The sequence below is a fragment of the Megalobrama amblycephala genome, linkage group LG11, assembly GCF_018812025.1.
Source record: "Megalobrama amblycephala isolate DHTTF-2021 linkage group LG11, ASM1881202v1, whole genome shotgun sequence".
NCBI lineage: Eukaryota > Metazoa > Chordata > Actinopteri > Cypriniformes > Xenocyprididae > Megalobrama > Megalobrama amblycephala.
In genome coordinates, this window is record NC_063054.1 from 21,930,220 (window position 1) to 21,957,651 (window position 27,432).

The 27,432-nt window shown below is 37.0% G+C and overlaps 1 protein-coding gene across 4 annotated transcripts in view; it reads right to left on the reverse strand.

Moving 5' to 3' along the window:
- Positions 1-1,015: 1,015 nt before the first annotated feature.
- The window catches only part of slain2 (SLAIN motif family, member 2), a 28,612-nt gene continuing 2,195 nt past the window's right edge, over positions 1,016-27,432 (reverse strand). Inside the window, exons 2-10 of one of the 4 annotated variants that reach the window (XM_048206721.1) lie at positions 22,782-22,924; positions 12,456-12,626; positions 11,515-11,685; positions 10,976-11,317; positions 10,723-10,863; positions 6,502-6,582; positions 4,639-4,677; positions 3,786-3,993; positions 1,016-2,395 (exon numbers count right to left, since the gene is read on the reverse strand). In XM_048206721.1, coding sequence (XP_048062678.1) covers positions 2,329-2,395; positions 3,786-3,993; positions 4,639-4,677; positions 6,502-6,582; positions 10,723-10,863; positions 10,976-11,317; positions 11,515-11,685; positions 12,456-12,626; positions 22,782-22,924 — 1,363 coding nt within the window. In that variant the 3' untranslated portion in view covers positions 1,016-2,328. The remainder of the gene's footprint in view (positions 2,396-3,785; positions 3,994-4,638; positions 4,678-6,501; positions 6,583-10,722; positions 10,864-10,975; positions 11,318-11,514; positions 11,686-12,455; positions 12,627-22,781; positions 22,925-27,432) is intronic. The other 3 variants (XM_048206723.1, XM_048206722.1, XM_048206724.1) reach the window with 3 other exon arrangements.

A 27,432-nucleotide genomic window follows, 5' to 3' on the forward strand; every position in this document is an offset into this window, starting at 1 on the left:
TTTCAGGGTCTTGGCAATCTTCTTATAGCCTACGCCATCTTTATGTAGAGCAACAATTCTTTTTTTTCAGATCCTCAGAGAGTTCTTTGCCATGAGGTGCCATGTTGAACTTCCACTGACCAGTGACCAGTATGAGAGAGTGAGAGCGATAACACCAAATTTAATACACCTGCTCCCCATTATAATATATATGTAATTTACAAAAATGTGAGGAGTGTACTCACTTCTGTGAGATACTGTGTGTGTGTGTGTGTGTGTGTGTGTATATATATATATATATATATATATATATAAATTATTTATATTTTTTATTTATATATATATATATAATTATATATACACACACACATATATACATTATATATGTATATATGTATGTGTGTGTGTAATATATATATTTATATTTTTTATTTATATATATAATTATATATACACACACACATATATACATTGTATATATGTATGTGTGTGTGTAATTATATATATATATATATATATATACACACACACACACACATTCAGAGAAAGAGAGAAAAAATAATAAACACTATATAGATCATTTTATGTTAATGAACACTTCTGGTTTTAAGTTTTGACCTAAGACTTCATTATAACTTATAATCTAAGGACAGACAACTACAACCTACAATCAATTCATCGCAATACCAACATTTGTCATACCAACATTACCAACATTTTCCACAATGGTCTTTGGTCAGCCATCAAACACGATACAACGTCTTCTGACACTGAAGTTCTGGCACATGAATAAATTATAGACAAATAAGTGACAGACCACACAGATTTTTTTTCAACTTTTATTTGAAATGATTTAACGCAGGGGAAACCGAGCATCATGTTTGTGGAGATATAAAAGTCTTTACCAAAAAAAACAATCCACAAAATGTTTATGTCATGTATACATGACCATACTAGGTTCAAGCATCCCACTAACTCTATCTCAGCACACGGAGGCATCTCACCGTTTAATAAATAAGCCTCTTTTGTCAGCGCATAGTATTTAGTCATAAATATCAAGGGGCATTTATAACATACCTTTGTTACAAAAAAGCAAATATAAATGTTATCAAAGCAATTACAAAAATCAAACAAAACTTGAGCAAGAAATGCAAAGAACCCTGAAGTAAATAATATTGGCAAAATAAAGCAATTGGCACAAACCAAAAATAACATTTGTAGCAATCACAGAATTCATAAATTATAGGCACTCATTTTTAAACAAACTTGCGCAATCTCAATAGTATGCTAGTGTGCAGCAAGATGTTCAGGTGGCATTGCCATTCAGTTACCCCAGTAAGCGGCATTTTAATTCTTGGCCTTTTATCAATTATTTCACTCTGAGAATGACAACAAATTACATGACCAGGAATATTCCTAAATTAATAGTACATAAGCACTACACTTCACCCACACAACCACCACTTTTTATGACCCTTGCCACAGAGACATTATCACTGGGACATCATCCGATGAACAAAGTTTGACCACACAACAGTTCACCCAATTATATTCAATGAATTTCCCATTTTCCAGTGAGGACATACAAACACAATTCATGAAATTTGCCTTGAATTTCTTACTGATCCGTGTTTCTTGTGAATGTTTCCTTTCGAAATGAGCAAAAGCATCAATCCTGTTGCGTATCTGAAGGCTCAAACTAAATCCGTTTGTTCAAAAGCTCTGAAATGCATCCATTATTCTGACATTTAAAATGCTTTGGAAACGTAGCTTTGCAGTTGAGGTTTCACAATGACATTCAGAAATAAAGATACATACATATATTTTTAAAGACCAAATACTGTGTGAATACTCTTTGAAAGAAATATTTTAAATAATGATTTCAAATAAATAAGAGGTCACATAGATATGAAAGACATTCAGACAGAATGAAATTGCCATGTGGACTCGATGTTGCCGTACAAACCTTTCCCACTTGAGCCAAAAGTTAAGGTCAATTTGCACATCCTCACAAGGAGTCGCCACTAATGTTATAACAGAGAAAACAAGTTATTCAATGTTTTCTGTGGTGGGTTTTGGGGGATTTGCAAGCAGGATTGTGTGTTCGAGCCGTTTGCAGTACAGGTGCTGTTTGGTTATATGAGGGCGAATCCCAGTCTGTTTCTTTGGCATTCTGTGGCGTCCAGTCTGCCTTCAACATTTATCCTGCTGGGATGAGAGCTCCACAATGTCAACTGAAAGAAGACAGAATCTTTTGTTTGGAAGAATGAGTCTCTTATTTGTGGGGGTATCTCTATAAAGTGCCTGGTTGAACTGAAAGCTCGTTTCTGCTGCTGGTTCTGGGCATGCTCAGTAGCAGCCTTCTCTCCAGCTCTCGTCTCTCATACCGCTGTACGTCCTTGGAGCTGGCAGAGACCTGCAGAGCAAACCACACACTCACTCAGTTTGTTGTACTTCAGCCAGTTACTATTTGTTTGTATTGAGTCATGAGCAGTGTTGGGGGTAACGCATTACAAGTAATGCGAGTTACGTGATCAGATTACACTTTTCAAGTAACTAGTAAAGTAACGCATTACTTTTGAATTTACAACAGAATATCGGAGGTTCCTTTTCAAATAAGTAACGCAAGTTACTTTTTCCAATTTACTGACTCACAGCTCTCCTGTCCCCATGTTGAGAGAAATCACAAGAGTAAGTGCAGAGGCATTGTGTGAACATGATGGTTATTCTAGACTAGTTCTAGACTAAATATGAGAATACATTTTCTCATTTATATCTTCTCCTGCATCCAAGCTGAAAGGCTTGTTTGTTTTAAAGGGTTAGTTCACCCAAAAATGAAAATAATGTCATTTATTACTCACCCTTTCCATTCCATTCCATTCCATTCCGTTCCACACCCGTAAGACCTTCGTTCATCTTCAGAACACAAATTAAGATATGTTTGTTGAAATCCGATGACTCAGTGAGGCCTGCATAGCCAGCAATGACATTTCCTCTCTCAAGATTCATTAATGTACTTCAAAACACTGCTTCAGGAAGCTTCGGAGCATTATGAATCAGCGTATCGAATCATGATTCGGATTGCGTGTCAAACCGCCAAACTGCTGAAATCACATGACTTTGGCGCTCCGAACCGCTGATTCGACACGCTGATTCATTGTGCTCCGAAGCTTCCTGAAGCAGAGTTTTGAAATCAGCCATCACTATATAAGTCGTTATTTTGTTTTTTTTTGGCGCACCAAAAATATTCTCGTCACTTTATAATATTAAAAATTAACCACTGTACTCACATGAACTGAACATGGCCTTTTTAAATATGTTTTTAGTACCTTTATGGATCTTGAGAGAGGAAATGTCATTGCTGGCTATGCAGGTCTCACTGAGTCATCGGATTTCAACAAAAATATCTTAATTTGTGTTCTGAAGATGAACGAAGGTCTTACGGGTATGGAACGGCATGAGGGTGAGTAATAAATGACATTATTTTCATTTTTGGGTGAACTAACCCTTTAACTGTGCCCTCTACTGTACAGGCATGAATGTGCATTTCCTTCAGCCTGAGGCTTATTCATTTCACTTTTGGTGTGAAAGGGCCTTTACATTTGCCAAAAAATGTTTGTTATAAAAAACAAAACAAACAGGCCAGCCCTGTTGAGAAAAAGTAACGCAAAAGTAATGTAACACATTACTTTCCATAAAAAGTAATGCAACTAGTTACTTTTTAAGGGAATGAGTTACACAATATTGTAATGCATTACTTTTAAAAGTAACTTTCCCCAACACTGGTTATGAGAACCTGAGAGTACCTGCGCACTGGCTGGACCAGTTTGCTGCGAGGCACTGGTAAACCTCCTCCAGCATTGGTGGCAGGGCGGGGCAGGCCACTGCGGGGCGGGGCCATAGAGCGTGTGGGCGTGGTTGTGCCTGAACCATGATTAGACATGACCTTCATTGGCTGACGGAGAGCCAAGGGAGACGGGGCAGCAGGAGTCCGCAACTTACTGGAAGAGGGCACTGGAAGAAAACAAATCAGGAAAATAAGTGGGAATGACGGTTACAGGAAAAGCATAAAGTCAACAGATGGAATGAAAAAAACAAAACAGAAATGAAATATATTTCATAAAAGAGAAAACATATTATAGACTGAATAAAAGAAAGTGCTTTTATTCAGTAGTTTATCTTCCATCTATACACTACCTGATACAAGCCATTCAAGAGACCACAGTCATGAGTTAATGGGAATGGGGTTATATAATGACAAATAATAATAATAAAAAAGATTGACTCAACCCTAAAAACCAAAATAATGCAGTTAGACAACTCCAATTCATAAAGCTACACATTAAAAATCACCACAATTGCAAAAACACGCTTCTATGTAACACGCAGAAGACCACTTTCCACATTCACAGAACACAAGTTCACTAGCATTAATGACATTTAACACAAAGCTGATAGAAAATAAACCACAATAAGGATGGATGGATTAAAACAGCCTTGATCAACTAGTGTTGTTCACAAACATTTTACACAATACTAGTAATGCAAATGTCCCCTTGTTGCAAAACACAATCACAGAACAAACACAATCTACCATTCACGCACACTTGCACAATCACAGCACTGAAAAGCTGCATTATCATCAGTGTATATACTCACTGAAATCTGCTTCCTCTCCAAAGCAACACGAGAGAGGAACTGGGTAAAAGATGGAAAAGAGAGGGTTTGGTTTGCATCCACTCCAAAAGCTGTCGAATTGCTTAAAGGGATAGTTCACCCAAAAATGAAAATTTGATGTTTATCTGCTTACCCCCAGGGCATCCAAGATGTAGGTGACTTTTTTTCTTCAGTAGAACACAAATGATGATTTTTAACTCCAACCGCTGCCGTCTGTAATTCAAATAATGCCAGTGGATGGGAACTTCTACTATAAGAGTAAATAAAACTTGCATAGACAAATCCAAATTAAACCCTGCGGCTCGTGACGACACATCGATGTCCTAAGACACGAAACGATCGGTTTGTGCGAGAAACCGAACAGTATTTATATCATTTTTTACCTCTAATACACCACTATGTCCAACTGTGCTCAGCATTCGCTTAGTGTGGTCTGATCGCGCTCTGACAGCGGCAGTGATGTCTAGCTCTCATTGAAGTATATGCGCGAGACATCACTGCCGTTGTCAAAGCGCGATCAGACCAAACGAATCGAGTGATGAATGCAGTTGGACATAGTGGTGTTTTAGAGGTAAAAAATTATATAAATACTGTTCGTTTTCTCGCACAAACCGATCGTTCCGTGTCTTAGGACATCAATGTGTCGTCACGAGCAGCAGGGTTTAATTTGGGTTTGTCTAAGCAAGTTTTATTTACTCTTATAGATGAAGTTCCCATCCACTGGCATTATTTGAATGACAGACGGCAACAGTTGGAGTTAAAAATCATCTTTTGTGTTCTACTGAAGAAACAAAGTCACCTACATCTTGGATGCCCTGGGGGTAAGCAGATAAACATCAATTTTTCATTTTTGGGTGAACTATCCCTTTAAGACTCTTACCATGATGGATTTCTTTTCAAAGTGCAAGTGTGTCTGACCAACTTTATGTAATGCAATCAATGTGCATTAAATAAATATAAAGTGCGCATATAAAATTGCAGAGGCAGGTGGCTTCAGACTATTGGAACCTTTGGTTATGCGACAACTTTCGAGCAGTTCCATTTAATAAAAAAAGTACCAGAAGACATGGCACATTTGTACCAAAAGTGGGCAGCAGACCCACAGCAAACCACAGCATCACTCACCATACTGCAAGGAAGCAGCAGCATTCACTATCACAGGTGAACAAACTATTCTTAAAAGGCCAATATACAACACAAAATTCAGTCCTGCACAAATATTTCAAAAAAATGTTTTAATCTGGACTCAATGCTGTGAGATGGCATCTATAACTGCAGATTGACAGACATGGCCTTTTTATGACCAATATATATTATTTTTTTTGTTTGTGTGACCAGTAACTGATATCTAGACTTGTTTTTAATTTGTTTGATACAATAACTAAACTATCGTTAGACTATAATGAATAAAAACAATTTTTAAAAAAAAGTATATAAAAGCTTATTATCATTAATACTATTGTTCATGGAAAAATGATCAATAGTGGTTTGTTTCTTTAATTTAGGCCTAACTGATTTCCCACCAAAAGAGTTCAACAAAAGTGTTTCAAAGCTTCATAACCTTTCCCAAACCTACCAGGATGGTATGCAATAACATTCTTCTGTAACAGAAACATGGGGGAAAAAACAACAATCACTCAGTTTGAACCATAACCCAGACCCCTCTTTTCAAGCACAACTGGATGTGATTTCTGAGGTCAGTAAACAGCTTCCACACCAACCAAACCGAATTCTATTGTTGGGTTCATAAAAGTGTCAAAACGGCATAAAATACTTCCAGCACTCTCTGGTAACTTGTCTTCACAATGCTTTAGCCGTGTCTGGGTGACCTGCTCAGTGCATTACCTCGTAGAGACGTAGGGCTCTGGAGTCTCTCTTTTGGTTTTGGAGAGGAGCGCGCAGGTGCTGAGAGCCTTTGGTGCGACGCTGAGATGAGAAATAAGCAGACATTACGTTCTTTTTATTCAGGCTAATCTGAGTTCAACCGTCCACCTCCACCTGCAGGCACTTAACTTCCAACCAGACCTGATCCAGAATCAGCTTTAACCGAATAGTTTAGGGAACGCCAAGGAAAAGACAGCCAGCCAGGTTCGGGTTTAATTCAAGGCAGAGCCATTCCATGCATGGTTAAGACAGAAGACCGCTTCAAACTAGCCACCAGAGGGCGCCACAGTCAAGAGAAAAATGAAGCCCCGGGTGAAGAACAGGCAGGAGCAGCACTAAGCCAAGAGCGAATCCAACTACATCCAGACAACCAGCACCTCAGCCAAAAACAAAGGGTGTGAGGAAGAGACAAAGGCGGAGAGAGAAGGGAAGAAGCAGAGCATGCTGGGCAGGAAGGACAGAAATAAAACAAGACTGTCCATGTTACCAAGGGAAGGGAAGAAGCCTGAAGGCGCAACTCTAAAGGCGCAATGTGTAAAATCACTTAAGCAAGCTAATGTCTCTGTCTGTGCTGTTTAAGAGATGGCCGTTTACCCCTGGGTACTGAAATGGATATTCATTCTTAACTTATTAAACAATCATATCCAGGGATTACCAGAGTTACTCCACCCTTGATCAGATTAACTAACCACTGACAGAGAGAGATTCTTATTTGTTGAACTCGCATGGATAAAATAGTTCTGTAAGCTGTCATGCAATGTTCTGTTTAATAGGGGGTCAAAGTTTTAAAAATTGGTGGGGCCAGCTGCACTTTTTTCACTTTCATGCTGGTAGTGATGTCATGAAATGGCAAATGGGTCAGCTCATGAATATTAAATTAGGTTACGCACAAAAAAAAGAACATTAAGAACATTTGTCAAAATTTCCCATAGAATGCATGTGTAAGAAGAATTGTTAAAGGATTAGTTCACTTCAGAATTCAAATTTCCTGATAATTTACTCACCCCATGTCATTCAAGATGTTTATGTCTTTCTTTCTTCAGTCGAAAAGAAATGAAGGTTTTTGAGGAAAACATTCCAGGATTTTTCCCCATATAGTGGACTTCACTGGGGTACAATGGGTTGAAGGTCCAAATTGGTTTCAGTGCAGCTTCAAAGCACTCTACACGATCCCAGACAAGGATTAAGGGTCTTATCTAGTGAAACGGTCGGTCATTTTCTAAAAAAATAAAAATGTATATACTTTTTAACCACAAACGCTTGTCTTGCACCGCTCTGCGATGCGCCGCACAATACGTAATCACGTTGGAAAGGTCACGCGTGACGTAGTAGCGAATCCAACGAAGTACCGATCCAGTGTATACAAAGCAAACATACAAAGACTAAGTCAAACACTCTTTACAAAAAAAGGTAAAACAACGATGTGAGATTTGATGTTGGAGAAAATGAGATTACATCATGCGTGGCGCATTGCAGAGCTAGTGCAAGACAAGCATTTGTGGTTAAAAAGTATATACATTTTTATTTTTTTTTAGATAAGACCCTTATTCCTCATCTGGGATCGTGCAGAGCATTTTGAAGCTGCACTGAAACTGCAATTTGGACCTTTAACCTGTTGTACCCCACTAAAGTGCATTAGTATATGGAGAAAAATCCTGGAACGTTTTCCTCAAAAACCTCAAATACTTTTCGACTGAAGAAAGAAAGACAAACATCTTGGATGACATGGGGGTGAGTAAATTATCAGGACATTTTAATTTTGAAGTGAACTAATCCTTTAAATGGAACCAAATGTCATTCTATTTTTATCTAAAAAAACTAAAGCTAAATAAGACGCCAACAGCTGTGTGCTGGAACATTGCCACCGTCACTTTCCACCACTAATGACAACCACAAGCACTTAAAAATGATAAATTCTAGTACTGGATCACTAAACTATATAACATTTCCTATGTTATATACTATGTCAGATCAAAACTCCTGCTTAAGAATTGGATAAATCCTTGCTGACAGCCATTTCATCCAGTGATGGGAAAAAAAAAAAATATATATATATATATATATATATATATATATATATATATATATATATATATATATATATATATATATCGGCCATGGCAAAAATGACATGTATGCTTTTTTTAAAGCCTGATCACATAGGTGTAATGGCATATGATTAGTATAATCTGAAATGTTTTATCCTACAAATAAAATGACAAACTTTAGTGTTTCTGTGCCATATTAAACATACCTTCAAAACCCATCATCTGAAGCTTTCCCTAAAAAAAAAATCAGCTCTGAATAGTAATTTACAAGGTCTTTGTTTGAAAGTCAGTCAGGCTTTTGGAGGGAATGCCAAGATGCCAATAAAATGTGATCTAAGAGAGAATGTGAGAAGATCAAAGAGCCTCATCCAGCAAGCCAAGACACTAGTGGTGCAAGTTAAGAGCACAACGTGAACGTGTCAGAAGCACAGAACCCACAGCCAAGAAGTGCTCTATTTCTGACAGTCACAAAGAGTCAAATGTTACCATATATTAACATTTATGGACAAAATAACATTCATGATAAATACTGCGTGTGTGTGTGTGTGCCATTTACTGAATGTTAAAAGTTGGTTGATGTGATGCATAGGCACCGATTTATGTTTCTGCTGGTGGGTGCCCACCAAAGTCCCTTTAAGACAAGTCATTTCACTCGGCGGCCATCTTTGAAACGCCTCTCGGGCATCCTGGGCATCATGCAATCTCTTTGAATGGGGAAACATCAAATTCTCCAAAACTGTTCACCAACCTTATGATTAAATTTCATATTTGAAATCACCAATGAAATCTAACAACAACCGGCTCATAAATTTAGTTTCTAAACGCTCGAATCATGACAAAAAAAACCTGTATTTTCAGGCTGGATCAAGCTAATGCGCATGCGCAGACCTAAATGTGCGTCTCTTCGGAGGCGCGCATCTGACTGTTTCTATAGAAACCGGTGATTCTAACGGCCGCTGAAGTGACGTGATGACTTTACCAGTCGGCGATTGGCTCTTATTTAGAAGGCGGGACTTATTCCGCGTTACACTTTCTCCCATTCAAAACAATACGAGTGACGCGTCTTGTGTTATTCTATAGTCTTTGGTGCCCACACACACCACTGCCCATAACTGCTGGTCTAGGATCTGTTTTCTCCGTAATAACAGCATATTGGTGAAATAGATTTGGCAAACGATCAAGTGCATATCTTTGTATCTTTGTTTTGCAGCGTGGAGCAATGTAGCCAATCACAAACATATTTGATGATTTCTTGAACGCAATGGCCAATCAGAGGTATTTAATTTAGCACTGAAAAGTGTTAGTTCTCCCAAAAATTTAATTTCTGTCATTAAGTACTCACCCTCATGTCGTTCCAAACCTGTAAGACTTTCGTTCATCTTCGAAACCCAAATTAAAGATCTTTTTGATGAAATCAGAGACATTTCTGAGTCCAAATTTTCTGAAGAGACTCGATCGCGTTATATGATAAACAGATTTAATTTAGGCTTTTACTCGCATATAAACATTGATCAGCAAACAAACAGAAGCTCAACCGAACCTGACGCACGAGAATGAACCTCATTGGTTACACAGTGCGTTTGAGCTTCTGGAAGAAGTTTGTTGTCGTGTGTCATTCAGGTTCGGTTGAGCTTTTGTTTTTGAGCTTTGGTCTAAACCACTCAATTCATATGGATTAGTTTTACAATCTCTTTGTGAACTTTTTGAAGCGTCAAAGTTCTAGTTGTGAAGGCATTCTATGGAGGGACAGAATGCTGTCATCAAAAAGATCTTCATTTGTGATCCAAAGATGGAGTTGGTTTACCCTCAGCGTATGATTACTAAAACACACATTCTTTCCATGAGTGTTGTCACGAGTCGCTCTCTCGCTGATATACCTAATGATTTTGGAGCTAATTATGTAAAATGCAGTTTATTGTGTAAAAAAAAAAAAAACAGAAATCACAAGATTTTGTGTCAGGTTGTTATGTTGTAATGCTACATATAATGGTAGAATTGTCTGTATTTACTCTCAAACGTTTTTTGATTGGATAAAACGAATGGAAAATATCTCGCTCGAGCACCCACGGGATTGGCGCCTATAATGTGATGTGTGTGTGCATGTATGAGCTGACTGATGTGTCTGTACACTCACTGGCAGACTGACTCTGGTGTCTGGGTGACCCTCCGTTTGGCACTTGCAGGTTTGACTCGCAGCTTCTGCTGTTTTTGACCGGCTCTGCAGTCGGTCCAGAGCTGGATCGTGTGAGGTTAGGGAGACTCCGCCTCAACTTTTCTGCCCACATAGACAGAAAGGATGGAGAAGCCAACATTTAAACAGACATTGTACAAAAGGTTCACAGTGTTATAAAGAGAAATAGACACAATGTGACTGGATAAAGATCTACCTTCATTCTTAATGGCATTGGTCTGGGTATCGTGGCCCTGCAAAGAGTGGCGGGGCTGCTGAAGGCGACTGATGATTGGTTGGGGAGATCCGCGGCTGTACTCTAAAGAGCGGGCAGGTGAGCGAGATCGGGGCGAGTTTCTGGGGGAGACGCGTGGCGAGTGCCGAGGGGAGGGGCTGAAGCGGTTGACGGGCGTATGGAAGGAATGGTGGACTGCCTCCTCATCATCATCCAGACTCTGTGCGTCCAGCTCCTGGTCACTCAGAGTTCCTCGTCGCAACGACTGACATGATGAACCAGAGCTACGACGTGACGCCGTTGCAGCATATTCTTGCCTTAAACCTAAAAGAGGGAAACATAGATACACTTGAAATCAGTGCCCCATTTTTTTATTCACTATTAGCACTGTTTATCATCCACTTCAGCAGCATAATAATCAAATATATAACAATAACTGTTCTTAGAACAGACTAAAAGGCAACACGAGACATCAATGCAACACAAAATGACACTTGTTAGAAAAAAAAACTACCACTCACTCTCCTCCTGCATGCGGGCGAGTATCTGCACGTCTGTGACGTCATTGAGTTTATACGTGGTTGATGAACCGACAGAGTCTTCGTCCATCTCTGATGTGCTTAACTCACTGTCCACTGAGGACTGGGGGCTCACTGCCTGTGCGTTTCTGTCAGTCGATCCACGCTGATGACCTACACACACACACACACACACACACACACACACACACACACACACACATATTTACATTCATAAATGGCAAAATAAAATAAAAAATTGGGAGTTTCTATGTGGTTATTCATAAGAAGATCTATAAAAACACTGGATAGCTGTTGTGTGTTTTCTGCTTAAGAGATATTGACTGTTAGGAATTAAATTGTAGTGTACTACTTACTGTATACTGGACATCAGTGGTTATGTTAACAAAATATTCCATCATTCACTACATTTTAAGAGCTCTCAGCCATACGACAATGAGAAAAGTGCTTTAATGGTGAAGTAAAAAATACATACAAAAGTAATGATTAGTATCGCGCTAAAGTAAAATGTTAACCTTAAAATAACATTTAATAACACAACTGCAAATGAATAAATAGAACTTGTTTCACCCATCTCACACTTGTTAGTCATCCATGAGTGACATATAATGACTGTTTGTAGTACAACTAATAAACCATTTCTAAGTAGTATGTGAAAATACACAATATGTAACAGTAGTATGCTACACTGTAACCACTTAGTACATAGCATGTTAAAAATGGTAATTTTTCATTTTCATCTGCTTTTTAATTTCATTTTGTCTTGCAGTCCATGTCAAGAAGGTACAATAAAACAAAAAAGTAAAATAAAAAATAAAGTAAAAAAAAAAATAAAAAATTTTACACAAATTAAAATAATTTTTCGCTTCTGAAATGGAAAGCGTGTTGATAATATAGTAGATTTGGAGTAATGAGGGCTTTACCTGCACTGCCAGGCAGAACGAGCTGCTTGACAATAGGCACTCTAGATGGAGTTGAGGACGGGGAGTTGAAGCCACTGCTGTAGGGACTGTTTGCCGTATTTGTGCCGTACGGGCTTCCGTAGCCCACTTGAGGACTGTAAGAACTGTTATACAGACTCCTCCGCTTGTTCGCTGCAAGAGAAACCAAAACATAGTAAGGGCACTAAAGAACTTCCTGTTGAACATGATGAGAAAGCATTTTACATTCTCTTTCTTATGTTGTTTGTTTAAACAAACACCATTCATTAAAAAGTAACATTTCAGACAACACCAGCTGTTATTGTTAGGAAAATTAAATAGGTCACTTATATGACATTCTCCAAAACAGAAAAACAACAAAAGGTCATATCCCTCCCCCTCAAGTACACTTACACAGATGCCGTTTTAATGCATGCACATTTACGCAGACATACACAATATGGTTTACAGTGTATTATGCATCTCAGAGAGTCAATTTAAGCATACGGCAAAGCCAAGTCTAATACAGAGTGTCATTCTGCATCCTGGTGGAGTGCAGTTGATTGCATACAATGCAGCCTATTCACAGTCTAAGAGTACAATGATGCATATGAACACACACAAGAGCCTTACTCAGTAATTTAGTGGATGACAACACCATTAACATCCAGTCAGTTCTCTCTCTATCTCACAAACACACAGACTCAATGTAGGCATTGTAGAGCAAAGCAGCACCATGAATCTATGGTCTGTGATTCAGTCATAAGGTCAAACTCTAGTTCAGCTGCAGCAGTCAGAATGTATTGCTGTTAAAGCTTTAACAACACCAATGGCTAGAGAATCTGAAGTCTAAATATCTGCCAAGAAAGAGACTGTACTGTGTCTCTTAAAAGCAGAGCATAAATAGAAGCCACTTCAGCTGTTCTCCCTGTGGATATACTCTCACATGATTGCTCATCACTGGATCCTAGGTGTGTGTGTGTGTGTTTGGCCTGGAAAAATATGAAACTAAAAAAAATAATAATTCATATTAAATATTTTAAGTTAACCCTTAAACAGGCAAGACCGGAAAATGATCAGCAAAAAATCATTTCATGTCATTTTTTTATATAATCTGGACTTAAAGGGGTGGTTCAATGCGATTTCACTTTTTTAACTTTAGTTAGTGTGTAATGTTGCTGCTTGAGCATAAACAGTATCTGCAAAGTTACAGCGCTGAAAGTTCAATGCAAACGGAGATATTGTCTTTTAAAGTTATGGCAGTTTAATGCCTACAAAAATGACGGGTTTGGACTACAACAAGCTTCTTCCCGGATTGGTGACATCATAAACCCTGCAAAACACGCCCCCGGGAACAAAAGTGTGGCCATGCGGGACGGCATAATGGAAGCGGAAGAGTTGTGTACACCGGACGCGAGCGGCGCGACGCGTCAAAAGATAATAGAACCCATTATAATCTGTGATATTTTCTACACTGGATGCGGCGCTAAAGACAACTTCCATAATCTACACGAGTTTAATGCTGAACGGCAGAACCTGCTGTTTATTGCCCCAAACTGTAAGTAGGTTTTATTGTTTGTACATGTCTTTTAAACGTATAGTTCTGTTGCTATTTTTTGGTTGCATCAAGGACATAAACAAAGACCAACGCGTTTTTGCTTCGTTAGCCAGTTAGCTGTATTATAGTGCATACTTCAACAAACTTCATAGACAAACAGTTGTTCATGCTGTAATTTAAACGCTGCCTTTACAAAAATGCGACTACTCAGTCATGTATTCGGCTACAGTAAAGCTTTAAAACTGTATACTGAAAGCTATCAAACAGCAGTGACAGCATCTAAACACTTTGACACAAATAATAAATGAAATACCATTCATAAACATTCTTTAAAAGCTGGGATTGCGGTTCATCTGGGTCTGATTCGGGCTCAATTTGATACGGCAATATAATCGCCATTATTTACATTTCCTCCGAAGCCCACGTAACCGGTAACAATTAAAATGTTAAGGGGCGTGGCGTTTCCGGACGCTTCAGCGAATCACGATGGCTCTGGATACACTGGGCCCACTAACCAATCTGAGCACATTGCGTATTTAGCAGGGAATGGCTTCATAGAAGCAAGAAGTCAAACGAGCCGTCTGAATGACAATGGAAACAGAGGTGTAGAATAAAGGTAAAATATATGAAAAATACGGCTTTTTTTAAAAAACGAAGCATTAAGACGTGCCCCAAAAACACAATCATGCCTAGAAAAAAAGAAAAAAACACTGAATCACCCCTTTAAGTAAAACATATCCAAAGGAATTTTTGAAATATTTGATGTAGTTTGATGTACATTTTGATAATAAATTATGTCACCTTATATAAATATTTTACCTTCAACATACAAATATGTGAAGAAATGCCATATAGAGACTTTCATGAATATTCTTCATGATAATCTTAAATAAAATCAGAATCCAAATCTTTAAACTGTTTATTCCAGGTTTAAACAAACAAAATAAATAAATAAAAGGGACCCACTTTATATTAAGTGGCATTAACTACTATGTACTTACATTTAAATTAATCATTTGATACAATGCACTTATTGTGTACATGTTTTTACATTGTACTTATATTTTAAAAACACCTGCATGTAATTACATCTGTAATTAATTTCTGTAATTACATTTATAATTACACTGTTGACTCATCCATTAACCCTTACCCCTACCCTTAAACCTACCCATACCACCAAAGCTGTCCCTAACCTTACCCATATCCCACCTCAATAGCAGCAAATGTGTTTTGCAATTCATTATGAACATTGTACTTATTTTTTTTATGTAAGTACATAGTAGTTAAGGCCACTTAATATAAAGTGGGACCAATAAAAGTTTTGAAATAGTGCAGAATTTCAAATATTGCTCCTTTATAACAAAATAAATACTTCTATACTTTTTAAGAATCAAACTCCTTAAACTTTGTTTATTCCAGCCCAATTAAAATAAATAAATATTTTAATTAAAACATTTTAACATGTTAAAAAAAAAAAATTATATATATATATATATATATATATATATATGTATTAAGATATGCCACACAGACTTCCATCAAATCAGAGTTTTGAACCAAAGGCATGAAGATTAAATTTACTAATTTAATATTATTTAATATTTACTTACATTTTTGAAGTTACTATTTGTAACACCATTTAGCTGCTGAAGTTTAAAATCAGATATTATTATATCTTTTGATAATCTAGTGTAATGAAACACATTAAAATCTTAGTTTTATGCATGTTGCATTGTTTTATATAGGCAGCACAACTATCATGAATATATTGTAAATATTTGAATGCTCAGCCTTTAGTGTGTGTGTGCATGTTTGTGCAGCTGGAGGCTCAAGAGGTCATTACAGCACATTTCCCTAGACCTACTCTTTCCTTGCCTCTTTCCATGGATCCATCCACCCTATCTCTCTCTCTCATGACTCTCTTCCTCTCCATTCCTGCCATCACTCAGTGTGTGCTTTATTCAAAGAAAACAACAACATGCCCTCTCCACTTACTTCCTTACAGATCAGGCACTGAACTGCATTAACACCACACCATCAGCCATGCTTACGCGCATACATGCACAATGCTTGAAACAGGGATGCGTGTGCACACAGTTGTGATGATGGATGCAGAGAACGGCTGGTCTTGGATTGGGGCTGGTGTAGATGACCTCTGACTATTGACAGTTCTGCGTTTGTGTGTGTATGTGTTAAAAATGAAGCCAAGAGCGAGGTCTGTCCTCATTCAGCAGGGACTAGAAGAAATGAGGATTGACACAAAGAGCCCAGATCAGTGATGCTTGAGACCGCTGTAAGCCACTAACACCAGAATGTAAGGACATTAGAATCAAGGACATTTACCATCAAAAGTCAACAAAACAGATCAGACACAACACTAACTACATGCAGACTAGACGTACGAGGTGGAGGATTGTTAATACATTACAACATAGGCACACAAAAGTGTCTAAAACCCATTACCTAAAACTGACTCAAAGTGTGTCACGCGAGTGTTTTTCAGGCAAAAATAGATGTGTCCTTAAAACCTAGCCTGAAACAACCTAGTCTCACATTTCAGACTTTTGACTGGTCTGGTCCACATTAAACTCATCCTTACCAGAATGCTGACTCTAGCCATCTTTTCACTATCTCGGACAAACAACAAACCAGAAGTCATTCATTTCTAATGAAGAGTAGCACAGGAGCTACATGCACTTTCGATCAAACCCGTATGCAAAACTTTCAGCTTTGGGAACTTTTGCAGCTAGACTGTATGTGACCACATGACCAGATTTGACATATTCTAATCAAAGTTACAAGCGCTTACCAAGGATTACCAATATTTTTGCACTTAAAGGATAAGTTCACTTTAAAATGAAAATTAGCCCAAGCTTTACTCACCCTCAAGCCATCCTAGGTGTATATGACTTTCTTCTTTCTGATGCACACAATTATTTTCATTTTAAAGTGAACCAATCCTTTAAATGTTAATCTTTAAACATTATCTCTGTATGGGTGATTATAAATAATTAAGTGAGAAATAACTATTTTATGTAAATAATTATGTAATTATTATTTACATTGATTAGCCATAGCCAAACCTACTATGCTATTGTTTTCAACATATTGGCGGTAATTTGCTTTGTGTAGATATATTCATGCACTCACCATTACCAATGGTGAATAAACAGAGGGTAATGGCTGCTTTATGACCAATTTGAAAGTTCTGTGCAACTACCACTAATGGACTAAAGCGGAATAATAACTGCAGTCATTTTTAGAGCAGCAGAATTTAATTCTGTTTGCATCATTGATCATTATTTCCCTGTTTTTCACTGTAAAGCTGCTTTGAAACAATCTGTATTGTATAAAGCGCTATATAAATAAAGATGACACGATGTCAAAAGAGATCACAGTTTTTCTGAAACTGATGCTACCCTAGACATTTATCTAGGAAAGCTGCATCTCAGCCAGACTCTCTGCCTTTTCCATCTTTCAAGATGTCATTAACTCCATATATGTGGCCGAAGTAAACCAATGGCCATTACGTTCCAGTCCATCAGATGGTTTGGCTCATCCACGCTCTTTCCACCAGCAGCACACCACACAGAGTAGACTAATACTGGCTTTGTGTATCTCTAAGAGAGAAAAAGCCAAGAAAGAGAAGAGGGGGAAAATGAGGACAACTAATCTGTCATTACTCTGGTGACTACATCCATAAACTGCAAGAAGACAAGTTAAACCCTAGAGATAATTCTGACATTGAAAAGATGCTACACTAACTGTGCTTTTTATCTGGGCTAAATAAGGCTAATAAGACGGCAGGGCTTATTACAGGAAACTTAGGCTGTCTGTCAAGAACATCATGTTCAGCACAATGGACAGTCTGCATGAAAATGAGGCTGTCCGTCAGCCCTTATGAATTTTTTTTTCCAGAGTAGGGGGTGGATGAGAGAAAGAGAATATGTGGGAGAGAGTCCTGTAGAAAGGAAAGGTCTTCAGAGCAACATCGGCTGTTTAAGGATAAACACAGACTCTAAGATACAATGAGAAATAACAGTTCATGAAACCAACAGCAGTATGAAGAGCCGTAGATGACAAGGAAGAGGAAAAACAGAATGAATGCAATGATGTTGAAAGTGTACAGGATAAGACCTGACAGATCTGTAGATGAAAAGGGAAAAGGCAGAGAAGAAAAGAAGATATGGCAATAACAACAACAAAAAGAAAAGAACAAAAAGAAAGATATCAACAGGGAAACCGAGTGAACTACAAACAGGATCGCAATAGCGGATTGGAGTACAGGGGCAAGTTGAGGTTGCAGCTAGAGAAAAAGACACAGAGAGCAAGAAATAAATGTTCTTGGCTCAGGGGAAAGTGAATCTCAGGTCTACCCAGTCACAGGAAGCTCTAAAGACTGTACAGAACTTGCTGAATCACTGCATAAAAATGTTCAAGAGTATAGACAGCACTTACTAATATAGTACACTTTGGTGTTCTTATATTGTTTTTAAAACACAAAAAAGCACAAATTTAGAGGTACAAACGATGAAAAAACACGTTTTTCTTGAGATCTCTTGGATATGTTTGATAAACTTAGCTAGTTTCAAGCAATAAAAATTTTATAATAAAAGCATTTTGACAATTTGTTGAGTAGATATTAAGTTAAGCAACTCTATTACCACATGATTTTCCCCATTATAAAAAGAAATTACATTCTGACTGAAATTGAAATCCAAGATTAGAATCATTTTCTCAGTTTTAGACAATTTATAGTGTTGACTGCATTTGATCAAACTGTATTTGTCAAGTTCATCCTTGGTAACTCTGTTACCAAAGTATGAAAGATCAAACATTTGTTCATTCTTTAGTTTATGGAAAATAATGAAAGAATATACTTGTAACCCATTCTGTCATTTTCCCCCCCAAAATTTTCAAACATTTATTCTGACGATATGTCAGAAGTTTTGGTAACAGGACTGCAATGTTAAAAATATCCTTTTATCCTTTAAAATATCCATTTGCTGAAAAAGAAAAGATAAAACTTAAGTTTTGAGGAGTCTGACAGCATCCTATTTCAATCAAAATAACTTGTATGCATATGTCCTGTTCTCTAAATTGAAGCAGATGTTTCTTCAAATAATAAGAAAAACAAACAAACTTGTTTTTCCCTGTCAGCGGAACATGTGATTAAGTCCAAACGCTAAGGAAAGATCACTTGTACTCTTACTTATCACATCTCAGCCTCTCCTTTTGTCCTCGTGTCCAGGGAGTTATGTAACCATGGTTATGACTACAACCTTATGGAACTGTTTGCATTTCTGAGGGAAGTGTAAAGCCCTGGAATGAGTTACCATGGCTTGACAAACAGACTCACCAAACAGCAAGCATACCGTAATAGATCAGCCGTCTGTAAGTTTTACAATGCAAAAGCCAACCAATTTGTTATGACCAAACTGCTTATTCACAAGTTATAAAATTTACAGCAGCTGCATCCAAGCTCTGTTTCAAAACTTAGTGAGCTGCCTAGCCATCTACTGCCTTTTTACAAAGTGCGCATATAGCTTATAAGAGCGCTGAGTCAGACTCTTCAGCCTTCTGGATTGGAATTCATTAATGTGTGCAAACATGTCCATCACTATTTTACTTTCTCACAAACACGCAGATGCACTCCACAGGGGTAGCCAGTTCTGAAGAGGGCACAAGAGAGGCATAAAAGAAAGAAATGAGCAATAAGAGAGAGAGACAAAGAAGCTGAAAGGTGTGCCTAACGGGATAGAGATTTGACATGCATCCCATACATCTGCACTGGCTCTCTTCACTCTCTTGGCAATGGCTTTAGGGAATTACTGATGCCTTAGGTAACCTGGAAACCGCAATACACACCCTACACAGTCAGCATGGGCTGCATGCCCACTAACAATGAGCTTTACACAGTGGGGCAGTGAATGAGTTTTTTTTTTTTTTTTTTTTTAATTGAGTGTTTTGAAAAATAACATAAAATGAAAAGGTAACAAAATTCTCTTATCATCTTAAGTGTCTCTTGCAAGTTGTTTATAGACTAAACAAAGTGGTTTGTCAGTTGTTTACATTTTTTTATTGAATTACATGATATTCCTAAATCAAAAGAATAACAATTAATTATGTATATTAATATTTGCCAAAAAGATGACATTATTGTGGCAGACAAAGGTTTAAATTACAGCCCTAAAATAAATAATAATAAATTTAAAAAAAATAATATTACTGTACAAAAGTTCAGGGTCGGAAAGGTTTTTTATGTTTTGAAAAGAAATCTCTTATACTCACCAAGGCAGCATTCATTCATCAACAATACAGTAAAAACAACAATATTGTGAAATATTACAATTTAAAATAACTCCTTTCTATTTTAATGTATTTCTAAAATGTAGTTCCAGTCTTCAGTGTCACATAATCCTTTTAGAAATCATTCTAATATACATTTCTAATTATTATCAATGTTGAAAACGTACTGCGTAATATTTTTTTACTTTTACTTTTTACTTTTTTTTTTCCAGGATTCTTTGATTAAAAGAAAGTTCAAACAGCATTTAAAATATGTTTTTTGTAACATTATTATTACAAATTTAATGTGTCTTTGCCGATTATTGATTAATTTCTTTCAAAAAAAAAAAAAATAAATAAATAAATAATAATAATAAAAATTGACTCCAAACTGATAGAAACTAACTGATTGTTCCCTTCATCTTATCTTGGAAATGAGAGATGAAAAACATTCAAAAGGGTGATATTCTGCTGTCTGATCTATGATGACATTATGATGATTCCACTTAAAACAATGACATCATGCACCCGTTTGTCTCACACAATGACAAGAGTGATTCACACCTGGCCCTGTTCCAAATGTTAAATCAAATACAGCCACTGCAGACTGGATCTTTTAATGGAAAACTCTGATCTATGAACCGGGAGTTCTCTGGAACGATTCCCATGTCACTCAAGGTGACAGTAGAGTGAACTGTAGGAGATGAGCCAGGAATGATCTTTGAGACAATCACTCAAAGGGGCTCTTAAGATCATTTGCTCTGTCTCAAGACTTTTCCTCATTGAAGCAATATAATAAAAGTAAAATATAAGAGTACATAAAAGTGTGATGTAACAGTATGTCAGTGGGTGTTGTAAAAGTCAGATAGTCACATGTCAGTAAAAGCATGGAGAGTCAGTGCCCTTCTATAGTGAGCTGCTCAATTTAAGACATGTCACATGGGCATACCCGACTAAAAACAGCAATAGCCTTCCTGACTATGAATAAGACTGAGGGGAATCTGCAATAACTCTTCTCTACCTATAATTAGAGGAGAGATGGACGGATGGTACACAGACACGGCCGAACGAACAAGGATTTATCCAAGTAAACTACTAGGCCACAAGATGAAACACGGTGACAGACTGATCACAGCAAGGAAGTGGGGATGGGAGAGAATCAGAGCCAGAAATGGAGTTCAATGAATGGGTAGAGGGCAAAAGAGAGAGAGAGGAGAGGAAGAACTGAGATTAAAAAAAGAGGAAGTGATAGGTTTGAATAAAATCAACACAGACAATCACAGGGTTCAAATAGAAGGATGGCCAAATAACAGTGTGACAGTTTCAATCCAGCAAAATTAATAATTAAAATTTTTTTTTTTAAATGTGTATACATTTCAGATATTAATGCAAACTAAAAACCAACTTAAAGGAATAGTTCACCCAAAAATAAAAATTATCCCATCATTTACTCACCCTCAAACCATCCTAGGTGTATATGACTATCTTCTTTCAGCCAAACACAATCAGAGTTCTATTAAAAAAATATCCCAGCTCTTCCCAGCTTTGTAATGGCATTGAATAGTGTTTTTGAAGCACCAAATAGTGCATCCATCCATCATAAAAGTAATCCATATGACACCTGTGGGTTAATAAATGCCTTCTGAAGCGAAACAATGGGTTTTTGTATCCATATCCATATTTAATATCCATATATCAATATTTAAAACTTTATAAACCATAATCACTGGCTTCCAGCAACGGCCGAATGCACAATCATGAGAGAGTCGAGTTGTGGCAGAAAAGTGACCTCTGACCTGACGTATAATGTAGCACATCTTCTCTTATATCGAAATCCTCCGACATTTTTCTTTAAAACTTCTCGTTTTAGACTTCTAATTCGTGACCGGTGTTGTGTTTTGCTCTATCCTCTGCTCTTCCGCATTCGTCAATTCTCACCAGAGCTTACACAACGCTTACGTCATACGTCCTATGTAGGGTCAGAGGTCACCCTTCAGCCGGAACTCGACTCTCTCATGAACGCGCGTACGACTGTTGCCAGAAGCCAGTGATTATAGTTTATATATGGATATTTTTCCTCAACAAAAAACCAACGCTTTACTTCAGAAAGCATTTATTAACCCACTGGAGTCGTATGGATTACTTTTATGATGGATGGATGCTCTTTTTGGAGCTTCAAAAACTCAGGCACTATTCAATGCCATTACAAAGTTGGGAAGAGCCACGATATTATTTAATATAACTGAAAAAATAAAGTCATATATACCTAGGATGGCTTGAGGGTGTGGGATAATTGTTATTTTTGCGTGAACTATTCCTTTAATGCAAAAGGTTTAAATGGCAAACTGTTAGTTACTAAAATATATATATTTATATATTTTTATTTTTTTATATATTTTGAGCCCTATAGATATTCTAGACATCCATGTAAGACAACAGTGGAAGATATTACATGAATGAAAATGATTTGCGTGTGGTACCTGACATGGTAAGGTCGAGTCTGTGTAAAAGAGAGCGTTTGGCAGACTCCATATCAGGACTGGGGTTATCCAGAGCCTGTCTGCACCACACAATGGGACTCAAGGCTTTCTGCAGAGGACTGTTCAGTTTCGCCTCGTACAACCTGCAGAAACACAAGCTAGTGGTCAGTAACATGGAATAAACATACTCTCATTACATATCTAGCACATAAACATTTAATCAAAAAGCATGCTGAGTGGTGAAATTTTAAGATGCCTCGATTAACAGTGGCTTATTCAGCAAAAGTATGATTTCCCTTTAAATTAAGTCTTGCCTACAGGCAAACAACCCATTAAAATTTTCTGTAATCCTCAAGGTAAGGTGTAAGCTGCACTCTGTAATACTGTGCAGGCAGCTTTGCTTAGTCATTGAGACCTAAATTAATAGGGCCATATGAAAGCTTGGTAGAGAACTGTTCAGGTCAGCTTTTAGAAGCTTGTTTACTATCTGCTAAATACGGGTCATATGACAACCGATCATCTCAATATGAAAGCTGTAGTGGAGAGAACATTTGTTCATATTAGAGGGTGATATTATCAGTTAGAATAAATACATTTGAGTATGTTTGTTGATTGGTGTACATGATTTCACATCCAGATGTGGACATTGTATCTTCTTATATTAAGGTGCTGCGCTATGAAATGCATCTGACTGGGGACAGGTGATAACAAAACCCCCCGAAAAGTCAACTGACCCCTGATTTAGTGTTGAGCAATGAGCATCCCAAAACACATGAATGTTACTGCTTTAAAAGATTAAATTTAGTACTGGTATTAAGGCAAGAGGGTTAAAGATAAAATTGAAATGAGAAGGGAATAGAGAGAGTAGTGAATGAGGAGGGAACAGATATAACTGCACTGCATGACGCTTGTTTTCTGGTCACATACAGAAGCAGCTGTTACTCAGGATCACCTGACAGTAACAAGTGGTACCAATTTTTTTTTTTTTTTTTTTTACAGACAGTAAGGAAAACTGTATTATAATGTCCTTCAAGTCTTAAGCCCCTTGATTGACAATTAAATTGCTGGAGATCGCCATGTTGCTGTATTGTTTGTTGCTAGTAAGTGGTCCTATTTGAATGCAGTATCCAACTGTATCAGAGGGATCGATTACAATGGACAAAATAGTAGTGTAACAAACATGCTATAAATTTAATAATCAAACAGCAAATGCCAACATATAGTATCGTTCAAATGCTTTGGTTCAGTAAGTTTTTTTTAAACTTTCTTATGTACACCAGGCATTTATTGATATATATTTTAAGCACAGTAAAAACAGTAATATTTCAATAAAGTTTTAAAATTTAAAATAACTTTTTTTCTATGGAAGATTGTTTCCACCATTAAATAAAAAATTGAAAAAAGAGAAAAGTCAGAATTGCAAGATATAAACTCGTAATTGCTTGTTATAATGTCCAATTGTGACGGGAAAACACTGCCATTTTTTTCAGAATTGCGAGTTTATATCTCAAAATTTTGACTTTATAACTCGCAATTCTGAGAAAAGTCTTTTTTCCCCTCACAATTGGACATTATAACAAACAATTGCAAGTTTATATCTCACAATTCTGAGAAAAAGTCAGTTTATATCATGCAATTCTGAGGAAAAAAGTTAGGATTGTGAGAGAAAAATTCGCAAAATTTTTATTTTATGGTGGAAATAAGCTTCCATAGATTTCTAATTTAATATATATTAAAAATGTCATTTATTTTCAGCAGTTACTCCAGATTCAGTGTCACATGATCCTTCAGATATCATTCTAATATGCTGATTTAGTGCTCAAGAAACATTTCATATTATTAACAAATTACCAATGTTGAAAACAATTTTGATGCTTAATATTTTGTGGGAATAATTATAATTTTTTTTCATGATTCTTGGAAGAATAAAAAGTTGAAAAGCTAAAAACAGCATTTGTTTCAAACAGTTTTCTTTGTGACATGGTGGTGCATTATCCTGCTGGAAGTAGGTATTTACTGTCACTTTTGATTAGTTTAATGCATCACTACTTGCTGAATAAAAGCTAAACTTTTTCAAAAAGACCCCAAACTTTTGAATGGTAGTATACGGATATTGTCAAGTTCGGAGTCAAACTTAAGGACACATCTCAAATCAATGACTGTGATTTAATGGAGTTTGTCAAACAGGCTGACACAAACCATTTTGTTTATGGCACAGAACCAGAGTCAGATTTATTTATCAGGACTGATGGCAATGCAGGATTGCAGTGTTGGTGGCAGAATCTGGCACTTAGTATAATCCCTCACATAGAGACAGAGAGCATTTCTCATAACAAGCCCTTCTCCTGAGATACAACAGAAACTGAGATGATCTCCTGGTATACATACAGTCTTCACATCACAAGATCACAGATCTGGCTTTGAGAGCTGTGCTGTGGCTGCTGCTTCATTGATTCAACACAATTATAAACTCATTATCTTCTTATCTTGTCAACAGACTTGATAACAGTGTGGTTTTAAATCATTTGTGATTTTAAACACCATTAAATCTACAATATAACAAGCAAACATGATCTCATCCTGCAATCATCGTGACTAAGAAGATTAAATCAAGTATGTATCCTTGCTGTATTCATGCCTGACCTGTTTGGTTTGACAAGTAATCTTTCTATCCTACCAAATATTTGTAGTGGTAAACAGGTGTTAAGCTCACTGATCTGCTGGACTCCAGCTGTTGAAGGGATTTTCCAGCATTTTGCTGCCACAGCAAGATATCCGACTAAACAGGATTGAGTGTCTGGATTACAGCATTTGAGTCTGTGTAAACTGACCTAAACCACAGAATCTCACAAACACTGATTAAAGCAAAACACAAACAATGGATTACGCACTGACATCAATCCACACATGATCAAAAACTGATAAGATGAAACAATATATGTCTATTTCAAATAAATGCTGTTCTTTTGAACTTTTTAATTCATAAATTAAATTCACTGTTTAAAAAAAATATATATTAAGCAACACACCTGTTTTCAATAATAAGAAGAAATGTTTCTTGAGCAGCAAATCAGCATATTAGAATGGTTTCTGAAGGATCATGTGACACTGAAGACTGGAGTAATAATGCCGAAAAATCACAGGAATAAATTACCTTTTAAAATACATTAGAATAGAAAACAGTTATTTTAAATTGTAAAAACATTCCACATTCACAATATACTATTTTTACAGTTTTTTTTTAAATCAAACAGATGCAGCCTTGGTGAGCCTAAGAGACTGCTTTCAAAATCATTTAACAAAATGTGTGTTCAAAGCTTAAGTGATCAAAGTGATCTTCTTTCAGATGAACACAATCTAAGATATATTTAAAAATATCCTTGCTCCTCCAAGCTTTATAATAGTAGTGAATGGGGGGGCCTTTTTTGAAGTTTGTTTCTTACTGTATTCACGGAGACAAGAGCCATCACTATTTTCATTATTAAACACTTGCAGTCTGTATAATTCATAAACACAACTTCATTCTTTATAAATCTCTCCAACAGTGTAGCATTAGCCGTTAGCCACGGAGCACCATCAAACTCATTCAGAATCAAATGTAAACATCCAAATAAATACCATACTTACGTGATTAGACATGCTGCATGACGAACACTTTGTAATGATCCATTTTGAGGGTTATATTAGCTGTGTGAACTTTTTTTACGCAGTGATAGAGTCGAGAGCTGGGGAGGGGGCGGAGAGCGCGAGCAATTAAAGGGGCCGCAGCCCTGAATCGGCGCATTTCTAATTATGCCCCAAAATAGGCAGTTAAAAAAATTAATTAAAAAAAATCTATGGGGTATTTTGAGCTGAAACTTCACAGACACATTCAGGGGACACCTTAGACTTTACATCTTGTAAAAAAAACGTTCGATGGCACCTTTAAAGTATAATAATAACTAGCTTCCGATAGAGGGCCTTACGCATCGATTTGCGGCGGAAGAGTAACCCATCATTCGACACAAGCCGCAATGACGAACGCATAAACGCAGAGAATAGAGCAAAACAAAACACCGGTCACAAATTAGAGGTCTAAAATGAGAAATTTTAAAGAGAAATATCGGAGCATATATCGGAGGATTTCGATATAAGAGTAGAGGAGCTTCGGCTTGTTGCCCAGCCCTATTTGTTTAAACCGCGAGAGGCATCTAAGCTTTATGTTAAAATCACAAAAATTTTAAAGTAAAACTTAAAATAGACAAAAGCAGGCGACTCTTGTCTTTTCTTTCCTTTTAAATCTTTTTGCAAGAAATCCCTCAGGTCAAAAAGAACTTTGTTTTTCCACCTTCATGAAGAGACGAGTGCTATCTTTATGTCTCCTTGTTCACCTAAATGCCAAGTAATGTGGCCATTTCCTTGATTTACCCAAGGCAAAAAAGCCATGTTGACTGTGTAGCAGAGACTTTAAATTATATGTATCTATGGTGAACTTACTAGTCTTTCGCGTCAATACATGTTTATTTGAATGCGAACAGTGCGCTATCGTTTTAATTCAGTGCGGTGCAGCACAGCAAAAATAGACTGTGCGTAAATGATCGCTGCACGGTGTGCTTGTGGAACGCACTACCGGACTGAATCTGTGTGCTGAATGCTCTAATCCGTTAATATG